The sequence below is a fragment of the Fukomys damarensis genome, unplaced genomic scaffold (assembly GCF_012274545.1).
Source record: "Fukomys damarensis isolate Sample0158 unplaced genomic scaffold, DMR_v1.0_HiC HiC_scaffold_16, whole genome shotgun sequence".
Classification (NCBI taxonomy): domain Eukaryota; kingdom Metazoa; phylum Chordata; class Mammalia; order Rodentia; family Bathyergidae; genus Fukomys; species Fukomys damarensis.
The window spans coordinates 94,057,393-94,072,148 of record NW_022900928.1 but is presented as its reverse complement, the minus strand read 5'-3'; the positions used below and the strand labels follow the sequence as shown (position 1 = coordinate 94,072,148).

Sequence of the window (14,756 nt, the reverse complement as noted above, 5' to 3'; positions counted from 1 at the left end):
TAATAATCTAAAAGGTGGAAAATATCCAAATGCCTATCATCTCATAACTGGATAAATAAATGTGGTGGATATATACAATTGAATATGATTCAGCCATAAAAGGAATGAAACACCGCAAAAGCATTATGCTAAAAGAGAGAAAAGCAAAAGATGGCAGATTCCATGATTCCATTAATGTATGTACCTGTATCAGCAAATCACTGGTGACAGAAAGTAGATTAGTGTTGTTAGGAGCTGGGGCATGGAGTGACCACTAATGGGAATAGGGAATCCTTTTGGGGGTGATGAAAATGTTCTGAAGCTATGCAGATGTGAGGTAGCGTAATGTTATGGACATAGTAAATGCCATTGAACTGTACACTTTAACCTGTCAAAAGTGTAAATTTTATGTTACATGAATATTATTTCAATAAAAATTTACTATAAATTTATGATGCTTTCTTTCTCCTCTTCAACCCTTTATCACCTTCTCAACAGGTAGAGTAAAAGCTTGAGTTTTCTGATTTTATGTTTTTGTGTGTGTATGAGGGCAAGATAAATCACAGATCAGTGAAACTTTCTGTCAGAGATGCTTGGGTCTCCTTCTGAAAAGTTATGTTAAACATTTCTCAATATAAAAATATCACTGTTTTGCTTTATGGTCTAGGATATCTAGAACTCAATCATTCATTTAATATATTAGAGGAGGAGAACAATATTTTCACCAGTGGACAAGCAGAAATCTTTTCTCTTTGAAGACTTTGGCCCTCATGTGATAATGTGCAGTGTGGCTTTCTAGAAAAGGGTGGATTCTAAACACATCTCTGAGTTTTCACAAGAGGATATCCTTGGACTCTATTGTGTAGAAAGATACTGGCTTAAGGTCCTGAACATATGATTCTCTGGTCTGCCAGTTGGAAAGGGAAACAAGCAAAATGATGCTCATGTGACTCATACAGTCCAGTTGTACTCACCAGGGCTGTGGGGACCATGACTTTTGCCCCAGATGCTCTTGTAAGGTCCCCACCCTAATGAGATTGGCTGCACCATGTGTGGCTCACATGACTTCTGCAACTCTGAACCAAGTAAGGCCTGTTTGATCCCATGGGCACAGTAAATTTTGTAACTTACACCTCGTTTTTCCTCTTCTCAATGACTATAGAAAAGATTTAGATTTAGATTTGCAGATGTTAGAAAGGAAATGAACTTTCTTGGCATGAATTGTGTATACTGTCCTGACTTCTGATGTAATTTCATTTCTAATTCATATCTGCTGATAATCATTTTTTCTCCTTCATTCATTAAAGGCAATGAATATATTCCATTTAACTTTCTAGTAGGGCATATACATTTTTTAAAGTCAATATAATTCACTTTGGAATAAGGTGTGGACCTAAAATAGAGTCCAGAGACAAAACTCCCACATCTCTATTGCAACAAAAGAGAGTAGATTGTTGCTCTACCACCTGCTCAGTTATACATGCACAGTCACATGTCCAAGCAACTCTTGTGCGTTGTGCTGAAAGTTCATAATCTAGTATCTAGTGTCTTCCGAGAGGAGCCATTTTATCAAAAAATCACCACCTAATGTTTTGACTCAGAGCTCCACATCAGAACCCACTTTGCAGCAGCCTTCACGTCCTTATTCCGTAGGCTGTAGATGAGAGGGTTCAACATGGGGGTCACCACAGCATGAAAGAGCACCACCACCTTGTCCTGCTCAGCTGAGGCCCTGGAGTGAGGGTGTAGGTAGGTGAAGAGGGCCATCCCATAAGACATAGAGACCACAGTGAGGTGAGAGGTGCAGGTCTCAAAGGTTTTGCGGCATCCCTGAGTGGAGTGAATCTTCATGATAGTGGTCACGATGTGGACATAGGACAGACAGACCAGGCAGCAGGGCAGCAGCAGCACCACCACACTGGAGACCACTATGACCACCTGGTTGAGGGTCACATCTACACAGGCCAGCCTGACCAGGGCCAGTGTCTCACAGGCCACATGGTTTAGCACATTGTGCCCACAGGTGGGCAGGTGCATAGTGACTGCAGTCTCCACAGAAGAATTAGCCAGGCCCACAAGCCAGGAGACACCTGCCAGTGCCACACAGAGCCTGGGACTCATCACTGCCATGTAACGCAGAGGGTCACAGACAGCCACATAACGGTCATAGGCCATCGCAGACAGCAGCACAAACTCGGTGCCCCCAAGGGCCAGGGAGAAGAAGAGCTGGGTCCCACATCTGGCAAAGGAGATGGTCTTCTTCCCCAGGAGGAAGTGTGTCAGCATCTGGGGGACACCGCTGGAGGTGTAGCAGATGTCCACGAACGCGAGGTGGCCGAGGAAGAAGTACATGGGCAGGTGGAGTCGAGTGTCCAGCCAGATCAAGAGGAGGATGAGCCCATTGCCCAGCAGGGTCAGCAGGTAGGTGGCCCCAAAGAGCACAAAGAGCCCAGCCTGGGTCCGTGCATCATCGGAGAGACCCATTAGGATGAACTCACTTACCCAGCTCACATTGTCCCTCCTCATGGAGCAGGTGGGATGGACTGCTGGGCTGGGGGCAACAATGTCACATGGGCAGGTAAAGTACTCACTTTAGGAGTCTTGAATTAAGTGCCCAGCTAGGATGTGAGGTGGAACAGGGATACTGAGATGCTTTCGCCTGGATGATTAAAGGACAATATAATGAAGACACTGGAGAGAGGAATACTTGGTTCTCACCTTAGACTGTTTGATTCTCAAGCACACATCTCTCAGCTAAAGTTTATGTGTAGGATGTTGGATGGTTATAATTAAGAAAAAAAAAAACCCCAGAAAATAAGTGGTGAGGAAAAGAAAGAATGCATGATAGAAGAAATAGAAAAAAGGAAAGGAAAGGGAAAAGAAATACTAAAGCAAAGAAAGCTGGAAAATTAGAAAGTTAGGAAGAAACATGAACAATAGGAAAGAAAGGAAGGATCCTTCAATGTGGGATAGAGGTAGGTACAGTGTTGTGACCAGGCACACGGAAACAACAGGGGACCCTGAGGTTGTGGGTGTCATTTCTGAAGTCTGCATTCATTTGCTCTTCGTGCTTTCTTGGGTTCAGTCTTCCTCACTGTTTAGAAAGGAGTCCTGTCACGTCTTCTCATTTCACCATCAGTCCAGATGCAACTTACATCCATTCGACCCATGGTGCTGTTGTGTGTCAGGAACTGAGCTAGACTCCTGGTACCTGACTGTGAGCCACAAAGGGAGATACGCATGGGTCTTGATTACCTTGGTTGTTATAATTTAACAAGAGATAGAGATTAAATTAATAATTACTAAAATATCAGTTAAAGTAATTATGCTAACAGGGAGAAGAGCAAGGTTAATACTTGGCTAATTAAATTTGAAGCTTTGTAATTAAATGATCACTGTAGCTATTTCTTACTTCTCAGTAGGGTACACTTCATATACTGAGAGGGAAGTGAATTTTTAGATATTCAACAAAATGTTTAAAAAGGATGTACTAAGAGTATCTGGAAAACAGTGACATTCATGTTCAACTACTGAACATCAAGTGATGGTTAAGGACTTAATTTCAAACTGTGTGGATTTTGTTCAGTCAGGGTGATATTGGGTCTTCTCCCTCCCAGCTTGCTTACTGGTTCTGTAGAAACATTGTATTAAGGACCATCAGTTTTTCTTAATAGCAATATAATTTCTAGGCACATGTTTGGCTTTTAGAAAATTTAATTGGTAAATCTTTTCATTTATGGAAAAATATGTTGATGATATAAGGTATTATGCTTTGAACCAAACTCTAGGTAACCTCATCTTTCAAAGAGAAGAATTTGTATGTAGAATATCAGCAGTGCCACAGAATCAAATAAATTCAAAAAATTCGTCCTTGGTAAAAATCTGCAGGAAGCCAACCAGAGCACATTTGTGCAAATCACTAGAACCAAACAGGACAAATACAATACATCAGTGTTAAGGCACACAGAGCAGAACCACAAAATCAAATGCAAGAGACTGAAAAGCGTAAGTCAGTTGAGGGTTCTCTTGGCTAGAAATAGTTGCTGAATTTCTCATCGTGGAGGGAGACAGCAGAATGCCTGAAAGGAGCCAGAGTCTCCTGCTTTCCATCAGCTCTGTCCTGTGGTGGCCAGAAGGTGTCACCTTAGAAACTGGCTTTGGATTCTCCTGGGTGGAGATTAGGTTGTGGGGTCAGAACTCAGGGAGCAGGTGGCTGGGACTCTGAGTACTGGCCAAGGAGCCAGTGGTTGCCCATGGAGCCTTGCCCTTGAGTAGGCAAAGGAGTAACTCAATTTGGATCTGCTGCCATCTGTAGGCCACTTTGTACTGTAGATGCAATCCTCACCCTCAGAGTTGGTGTCAGGGATCAATAGTCCCTCCAGAAAGTGATCAAAACTGCAAGAAATGAATGGACCCATAGAAACCAAACATTCCATCTCTTTCATTTTCTAAATGAGGGAACCAAGGAACATGGGTAAGGTGATTTGCCTGTCAGATGTGCATGGATCAAGCTGAAACAAGGTTCAAGCCTGTATTCATTTCTCATCTCTCCCAATGAGAGGCTGTGGGGAGTGCTGAGTGGATGTGGCCTAGAAAGGGAGGCATCTGTGGAATCTTAGACAGGAGGCTCGAGGCAACTGTGTTGCCTTATAGAGAAGCACACTGTGTGAGCAGAAAAAGCTCGCAATGGGAAGTCAAGGAATCCATGTCCTAATTCACTTTCCTCCTTACCTTGTTATGGGCAAGTTCCTGAGGCTGAGCTTCTTCCTCTGAAATGCATGAATGATAATTGCACTACCTCATCATATTTTGAGTGAAATCAGATGAACAAATGAATATAAATGTCCTTTGTAAGAAGAGTAAAAATTGAGAACTATTGTTACTATACTGAGCAAGTTTGCATCATCGAAGCAAATTATGTCCAATGATATGCAGACAAGAAACAATATAAATAGGTGCTATGTAGGTCAATAGAACATGTGACATTAAGCTCTTTTGCAATTGTATCAACTAAACCATCTAATTCACTTAACCATAGAAATTCTTCTTAGGTGTTTGAAAAACACTGTATAGGACCATGCTCTGTACACAGAACAAACTCTCCACTCTTTTATGCCATTACAGTTTTGATGTTTTTATTGAGATGTTGTAAACTTAATTTTTAGGTAGCCTTTGTCATAATTAGATATTTTCATTCCATTTTTTAAAAGTATCATAAACTGTCAGTTGCTGGTGTAAATTGGGACCCATATTGTCATGTGTCCTTGTCCAAGAGCTTGGCCTGGCAGGAAGAAGGAGAGGGTGAGATACCATAACCTCATCAGAGAGAGCTCAGAGGAAACTAGATAATCATTCTGCAGCTGGAGACATCCAGTCTGATTATGTCAGTGGTGAATCAGATACACAGAAATAGTAAAGTGGAAGAGAGAAATAACCAGTGCCTTTGCTCGTTGAAGTGTTGATACAGATTAAGGTACACTAAGATAAGGACAGCTGAGGTTCAGCCTGTATTAAGAAATCATTTATGTATTCTTGAGTAAACTGCTATATATGGAAGCCACTTTCTTCAACTGCAAAAGAGCAAGTTAGGCTAAGTAAACTTGAACAATTCTTATAGCTGTTAAGATTTGTGTTGAGTGAATACACACAGATAAACTATAAGGCTTTGCAAAAGAAAGAGAAAATTCTTTGGTTTTTGATCACTCAGTATATAAGACTAGAGGAAGTGTAGGCCAAAAAATATTAAGAGTTAGTGGATTTTAGGACCAAAGGATTCAGATCACACACACACAATTGTTTAAGGGTGGTGCCAATAGATAGGACTTAAAACTTAGAGATTAAGGGAATAGGGCAATGGGCTGTACCAGCAGAAATGGGAAAAGCATTTGGGATAAGACTGAAATGCATGTGGTTTTCAGATACATAAGCCTCCTCCCTTTCCTGATAATTATTTGACTGGGATGCTCCCTAATACGAAGGTTTTTAGCAGACTAGGGTCCAGTCCTGCCTTAGTTACATAGGAGTCATGCTCCTTGTTGGCTGATAATATTCACCAAGTTCTTTTTCAAGAGAATGCGGAAGTCTATATCTTTGGCTCTTATACCAATCCCAACCCTTCTCCATTCCTTCTTATCTCCAACACAATACAGGTGCCAGATGACTAAGAAAATAGCATTCGATTTTTTGACCTCTATTCTTTACTTTTGGAAGTATGTATTTACATATACAAAGCATCTCAGTTAGATTGTTGATTGACTTACTGACCAAGAGTGAGGACTCCACTGAGTGACTTGAACAAAATGAGCTACATCTTATCTGTCATAGGAGAAATTCAAAGAGCTTCCAATACAACCAGTGAGAAGCACACTTGAGCGTCTAAAACAGCCCTGGCATCACACAAAGATCACCCTCCATATCCTCAACCCTTTCAGCTTTCCCTGTGGGGGACTCAGCAAAGCTGAGTGCTCAACTCATGCACAGGATTCATTTTGGATGGGGAGGCAGCACATAGCCTAGGAAGCCATTGAGGCTGGTTCACCTCCTCTTCCTGGGTGACTTTACTTTGTCAGTCTTGGCTGAGAACTTTTCAGAGCCCAGGAATCCCCAGAGAGTAATTACTTGCTCTTGGAGAGTTCTTGTCTCATTCTCCCCCCACCCACAGCTCCTTTGCAATGCCAGCTCTCTCCTGTCACAAGTTCCCTGGGGGATAAACACTTTCTCCCAACTTTTAATTGTTCCTTTAGTTCTTAGGCTAATGAGGGCTTCCCTCACTCTTGTGAGTCTTTTTCTTCAAGGCTGTGGCATCACTGGAGACCATGGGCAGGTGTCATGGACAGAAGTATGCACTTCTCTGTTCTTGTGGGAAGGGACTGAAAGCAACTGGGAAGGAGAAGAGGAACTAAAACTCAGAGTCTGTTCTGCCTCCTAGAGGAAGAAGTTGAAAACACTTTCCTCCTCCTCCCACACATCTAGCTTGCTGACCAAGGGAGTGGCTGGTAAGCATATCACAAGGTAGAACCATCATGTCTGTGGCCTGGGAGCCACTGAGAAGACCCAAGTCCACAGGCATTAGATTTTCCCACAGACTCCTTGGTGGTCTCTCATGTCACATTCCTGTTGTGTTTCCTTTTCATATTTTTTCTAGAAGCCTTTCTTTTTTGTTATTCATTAAGTTTGCTGGTACATTTTAGGTATACAATATGATGACATTCATCATTGGGAACTTGTACCTTTACATGATATGTCTTGGTTCTTATTTTTTTCCCCATTCCCCTGCCCTCCCTTCAACCACTCCACCCCTCCCTATTTACAAAGACTTTGTTTCCATCTTTTCCTTTTCTCATATTTATTTCTTTCCCTTCCCTTTCCCCTTCCATTTCCTCTTCCGTTTCCACTTTCCCTTCCCCTTTGGGCCTTTGTTTACTTTTCCACATTACATTATACATTCTGATCCCGATTTCCACTTTCAGTTTCTCACTCCAGAGAAACTATTCGATATTTACACTTGTGTATTCTATTTACTTCATTGAAGTGTCATACCAATCTTGATGTTTCAGTTTTAAGCCATTTTCCACAAGGTTTTAATCTCTTCACTAGAATTACTAGAAGAAGAAGGGAAAATAGTGGTGAGGGTAGTGTTTCATTCCCAATGTTTACTTACTGATTTCTATGGAAATTCCAGAGTCTTTGTTGAGATAGGAAGAAAAAAACAGAACATCATTGTGTAATCCACTAAACATTTTTTGTTACTAACTGATCAACATATCATAGGTTTCATTACATGTAATATTTGTCACTGTGATGACAACAGATAAGGGGACAGTCACTTCATTTCACACTCTTCCCCTGGGGCAGGACCTATAGAATTTCTGATTCATCTTTGATCCCTCCACTGCCTAGTTCAGCCCCCAATCCTGAAGCACTTGATAGTTTCTCAAAGTCAATCCATGCAAGGGAAAATTGTATGGCATCTCTGACTCAGAGTTATAGATGAAGGTGAAGGGGGAGGCTAGGTATGAGGAACTTCTTGGAGAGCACTGTAGGGGAGAAGAAGAAGAGAAGGGAGTCCTGAGGTAGGACCCCTAATGTACTTCAAAGGTAGACTTGATTTTGATAATTGTAGGTCATCTGAAAGGTAAAGAAAGATTTGAGGATCTGATATCATCTTCCAGACCACATACTGTCATCACGAAATAAAATGTTTTCTTATTAGGAAAAACATTGATTTTTTTTAACTTTTCCAAACAAGATTACACTTGATTAATAACTAGATAAAAATGTAGACTGGAAAATGGTAAAATAAATAAGCATACACTAACATATCTACTAAAAATGAAACAGAAGCTGGGTGTGATGGTGCACACCTATAATCCCAGCATTCTGGGAGGCTGCATTAGGAAACTGAGTTAGGAGGATGGAAAATTTGAGCCCAGCCTGGGGGATTTAACAACTTAGTAGGTTCTATCTCAAAATGAAAAATAAAAAAAGACTGAGGTTGTAGCTCAGTTCAGAGGTCTGGGCTTAGTTCCCAAGATAAAAAAGAAAGAACTGGAATGGTGTCAATGGTTTATCTCTGGATAGTAGAATTATAGTTTTCATTTTTTGCTTATTAATATTTTTAAAATATCTACAACAAACATTTTCTGATATGAATCCAACTGAAATTCAAAAATTTTATTAATGTAACACATTCATACTGCTAATATTAGAAAGTCAACTGATTTTCTTAACATCCAGACACTACTAATTAGCATTTGGGCAGCATGAGCGAATGTTTAAGGGTAGAGGAGAGGTGTAATTAAAATTGCATCTCAGCAATGTAAATGGAACTACAGGTTCGGGGTTATTTACACTGTGTGAGGTAAATCTGTTTATGTTCTATGTTGTTGAACCCTCTGGACTAGAAGCAGGGCCAATTTGTTCATACTCTGGCTTTCATAAAGAAAGCTGTGTGAATTTGGCAAGTCATTAATCTCCTCACCTTTCTCATTTATGAAATAAATCAGTTGGATTAGACCTAAAATCCTGCAGGTCTGGAAGTCTGTTTTTCATTGGGAACTCTACTTTTTAAAATTCAAGATTCCAGATTCTGAGAGCTGAGACTTAAATCATTCCATCTTAGGTTTCTGTGCATTTAAGAAGAAAGAAATAATTCTTTCCTTTGAGCCTGACCCACAGTGGGAGTTTCCTTGAAGGACCCAGATTTTATACACAGTTTGGACACCAGTCCTTGGATGTAGTTCATTTCCTGCAATATCTGTGCAGCCTCAGACTAGCTGCTTGCTGGGTTCTTTCTCTTTATCCCTTTGGAACTATCCTGTCACTACCCCACTTGCCTAGTCCTTTCTTCCCCATCCTTATATCTCCTGGGCAAAAGAATTTCCTACTACAGTCAAAAGTTTACCTCACATCCAAGGAAACTCTATACCAGGTTCTTAGTTACTTTTCCATTCAGTCCTGTTTTAATCAGAATTAACTTGTGCCCTCTCCTTCTTCAGAGAATCTAAGAGACATCTTGAGGAAGCATGTTACCTGGCCTAATTGCACTGTTTGCCTGCAACTTCAAAAGATTTGGATACGCAGCTTTCATCATTTATAAACCTATCCTGAAAATAATGCTCTGCTTCCTGTCTCTACACTTGGGGAATATGGAGAATGGTGTATCCATGTTCTGATCTTCTCTCTGTGCATAACCATCTATATGACTTTGGAGAAACCATTACCATCAGTTTTTCTTAATAGCAATATAATTTCTAGGCACATGTTTGGCTTTTAGAAAATTTAATTGGTAAATATTTCCTTTATGGAAAAATATGTTGATGATATAAGGTATTACGCTTTGAACCAAACTCTAGGTAACCTCATCTTTCAAAGTCAAGTATTTGTGTGTAGAATATCAGCAGTGCCACAGAATCAAATAAATTTTAAAAATTTCTTAATAGCAATATAATTTCTAGGCACATGTTTGGCTTTTAGAAAATTTAATTGGTAAATATTTCCTTTATGGAAAAATATGTTGATGATATAAGGTATTACGCTTTGAACCAAACTCTAGGTAACCTCATCTTTCAAAGTCAAGTATTTGTGTGTAGAATATCAGCAGTGCCACAGAATCAAATAAATTTTAAAAATTCATCCTTGGTAAAAATCTGCAGAAAGCCAACCAGAGCACATTTGTGCAAATCACTAGAACCAAACAGGACAAATACAATACATCAGTGTTAAGGCACACAGAGCAGAACCACAAAATCAAATGCAAGAGACTGAAAAGCGTAAGTCAGTTGAGGGTTCTCTTGGCTAGAAATAGTTGCTGGATTTCTCATTGTGGAGGGAGACAGCAGAATGCCTGCAAGGAGCCAGAGTCTCCTGCTTTCCATCAGCTCTGTCCTGTGGTGGCCAGAAGGTGTCACCTTAGAAACTGGCTTTGGATTCTCCTGGGTGGAGATTAGGTTGTGGGGTCAGAACTCAGGGAGCAGGTGGCTGGGACTCTGAGTACTGGCCAGGGAGCCAGTGGCTGCCCACGGAGCCTTGCCCTTGCTTGAGTAGGCAAAGGAGTAACTCAATTTGGATCTGCTGCCATCTGTAGGCCACTTTGTACTGTAGATGCAATCCTCACCCTCAGAGTTGGTATCAGGGATCAATAGTCCTTCCAGAAAATGATCAAAACTGCAAGAAATGAATGGACCCATAGAAACCAAACATTCCATCTCTTTCATTTTCTACTTTGGAGAAACCACTTAAGTGCTGGTGGTGGGTTACCAAGAAAGGACTTGGTAACAAATTTAATGATCACTCAACACCTAATATGAGCCATCTAATGGAAATTTATGTAATTACCTTGTTATGTATTAATACCAGATGGATGCAATACAGTTCACAACTACAAAAACTATCTTTTCTCAATAGACTATAAGCCAAAAAAAAAAAAAAAGGCTTCCAGAACAATCTTTACTTCAAGATCAACTTGGCCATATAATTGGATAACTTATTTAAATACTCAAATGCCCTTCAGTGCTGTCCCATGAAAATACATCTTCATTGTTTTCTGTCATGACCTTGTCTTTCTGAATTGCCAGGGTTAGTTGGAAAGGGGGAAGGAAGCACACAGTCTAATGTACTAATTGAAAGCATCTTAGTTTCCTAGAGTATGAACAGTTTCTTTTATGTTAATCTTGTTACCCTTTTATTTCTCTTGCCTAATTACCTTGGCTAAAATTTCTACTATTATCATTCTTAGTTTTAGAGGGTTGCTTTCAGTTTTTCACTATATAGTATGATGTTTGTCACATATGACTTTTATCAACTTCAGAAAAAATTTTTCTATACCTATTTTCTTCAAGGTGGTTTATCATAAAGGGATGTTAAGTTTTTGTTGAAAGCTTTTTCTGAATCAATTAAGAGATAATGTGACTTTTGTCTTTAGTTCTGTTCATAATGTGTATTCTAATTATTTATATATATTAAGTCATCCTTGCATTCTTGATAAATAAGTGTGGCCATGATATATGATCTTTTTAGTATGTTGCTTAATTCTATTTCCAAGAATTTTATTGATGATTTTGCATCTATTTAAAATATTGGTGTGTAGATTTCTTTTATTCTTGAGTACTTATCTGATATTGGTCTCAGGGTAATGCTGGTTTTGTAAAATGAGTTTGGAACCATGCTTTACTTTTGTGCTTGTAGAAAAATGTAAGGAGTTCTTCCGTAAGTTCTGGTATAGTTAAATGGTAAATCCAATAGTTGCAGGAATATTTTTAGTTTGTAGAGATTTTACTACTATTTTAATCCCATTATTTATTATTGATCTGTTTAGGTATTTTATATATTTTTGGTCCAAATTTGGTAGGTCATGTGTATCTAGGAATTTATCCACTCCTCCTGTATTCTCCACTTTATTGGATTATAAGTCTTGAAAGTAATTTCCAGTAATCATTGGATTTCATTAGTGTCTGTTATGACTTTGTTTAAATTTTATTAATTTGGGTCTCTTTTCTTTAAGTAAGTTAAAGGTTTATCACATTTGTTTATCTATTGCCATTTTTCCCCAGGAATTCAGTATAGAAGAAAAGATTATAATGATTTATTGAATACTTTGAAATACATTTTTTTAAAAAAAGCTTTCAATGTAAGTGAAGATGCAAGTATTTTATGTATTTTAAATTAATAAGTAAATCTTTATAACTATTTCATTTTTTTCTTATTGTGTAGTTATATTATTGTTTCAAAAACTAAACAAAACAGATGCAGTATTTATAGTTGTTTCAAGTTCAAGGTTAATAGAACTGATTGATGATTCCCTGCCCTAAAGAGTGATTGGCTGCCGTGATCAAAGACTCCAATCCTCACTAACTTGTTTATCGTTTGACATAATATTTACAAATCCCTCAGGGTTGAAAGCTGAGAATAATCCATAATATTTTTATAGGAACAGCTATTGAATCTCAGTAATGTTAAAGTAATTCTATATAAAATATGTTATAATTTCCTTTTGAAGAGATTTCAAGGGTGGGATTCTTAGCCCATAATTCCCTAAAAAGAATCAGGTGACTATTTTTATCTATTTATTTTGAAATTCAGTTTTGACATACATCGTGTATGTTTATGAGGCAAAGTGTTATGCTTTGATCTATGGGTATATATTATGGCAATATTCATTAAAGCCAAATAACATATCTATCACTTTGTCAACTTTGTGATAAGGATATTAAAAATCAACTCAGCAATTTAAAAATATGATACCTGATTACGGCCTGTAATCATGTAATTCAATAAACCACTAAAACTATTCCTCCATTATTATTTCAATTTTATATTTATGATGATTGATTTTGATTGTCAACTTGCTTGGCTTGAGAAATGTCTATCAGATTTAACTTCTGGGCAAATTGATGCGGTCATGGGGATAGGCCTGACCTTGGGGACTAGATTTAGTTCCTGAGATCTTCCTCTTTGGCTCTTCTCCTCTCTGCTTCCTGGATTCCATGAGATGGGCAGCTTCTCTCCACTATGCTCTCTTCCATGAAATTTCATCTTTAGAGCCAGTCAAGTAAGACCTTTGAAACCATAAGCCAGATGAAACTTTTTCTTATTTATATTGTGTATGTTTGGAACTTTTTCTCAACAATAGAAAAGTTACTAACGTAGTTACCTTTTGATCAACATCTACTCTTTTCTCACCTCTGTCCCTACTTTTGGAAATCATCATCTTTCTACTCTATGTTTATATATGATTAGCTATTTAAAAATTCATATATAAGTGAGATCATATGGTATTTGTATTTCTGTGCCTGGCTTTAGGCAGGTGGTGACTGTGCCAGGCTTATTTCACTTAGCATAATGTCATTCAGTTCCACTCATATTGTCATAAATGATAGCATTCATTCACTCAACATGCATGCATATTTCAAGGCTATACAATATTCGTTGTGTCCATGTATCTCATTTTCTTTATCTACTCATCCAGAAAGATGGACTTTTAGGTTGTTTTCACATAAGAACTATTGTAAATAATGCTTCAATGAACATAAGGAGGACACATATCCCTTCCACATAACAATGTCATTTCTCTTGGCCATGCACACAGAAGTGGGATTGCTGGAACACACGTTTTCAGGAAACCTGTATACTTTTTTCCAAAATGGCCATACTAGCTGGGCCTGGTGGCACACCTTTGTAATCCCAGCACTTGGGAAGTTGAGGTCAAAGGATCACCTCAAATTCTAGTCCAGACTGGGCTTCATAGTGTGCTCAAAGCCAGCCTGAAGTACATGGTAAGACCCATCTCAAAGAAACAAAAACAAAACAAAACAAAACAGAAAAACCAAATGAAAATGGCCTTATTAATTTATTTATCAGGTAATGGGGATCAAACTCAGGACCTTGAGCTTGCAGGGCAGGTATGGCACCACTGAGCTAAATCCCTGGCCCTATGGCCCTACTAATTTAAATTCGACCAGCACTGTATTTGCTTTTCTTTAAATTGCCACAAACACTCATTATCCATGTTTTTCTTTGTTTATTTTGTAGGGCTGAGCATTGAACTCATGGTCTTGCACGTGCTAGGAAAACGCTCTGGCACCAAGTGACATCCTTGGTCCTCATTTGCCTTTTTGATAGTAGCCATCCTCACAGGTGTGAGGAGAGATGTTATTATAGTGTTTACTTGATATTAGAGACATTGAATGTTTTTTATACACAGCTGTTGGTCATTATTATCTCTTTTATTGAGAAATGTCTGTTCAAATCCTTTGTCTATTTTATAATTGGTATATCTGGCTTTTTCTGCTGAGTTTTTGGAATTTCTTTTGTATTTTGTATTATCTGTTTATTGATGTACACACATTTTCTATCTCTTCACTCATTTCTTTTGCTGTGTAGTTGTTTCATGTAAATATGTACCCTTATTTTTGCTTTTGTGAACTAGGTTTTTTTGGAGGCCAATCTATGAAACTATTGCCCAGACTAATGATATTAAGACTTTCTTCCTGTGTTTTCTTAAAAATAACTTTCATGAGAATTATTTTATTGATTATCTGATGACAAAATGAACAAAAGAATAACATGAGTAATTCATACTTTGAGTCCGTGATTAAGATTCAGTTTTAAACTAGGTTTTATGAGCCTAGTATAACTCCCCGCTCTCCTTTTTTGGTACTGGGGATTGAACTCAGGACCTTGCACTTGCAAGACAGGCAGCGGAACCACTGAGCTAAATCTCTAGCTATTATAAAGCCTCTTAATAGATGCATTCCCCATTGCTCTGCAATACCACCTAA

General features: G+C 38.6%; 1 protein-coding gene across 1 annotated transcript; it reads right to left on the bottom strand.

Annotated features, from left to right (window-relative positions):
* Positions 1-1,563: 1,563 nt before the first annotated feature.
* LOC104862066 (olfactory receptor 2F1) lies at positions 1,564-2,505 on the bottom strand. Its single transcript, XM_010623783.1, has one exon. It carries the CDS (start codon positions 2,503-2,505, stop codon positions 1,564-1,566), a length of 942 nt encoding a protein of 313 aa, XP_010622085.1.
* Between the last annotated feature and the right edge of the window lie 12,251 nt (positions 2,506-14,756).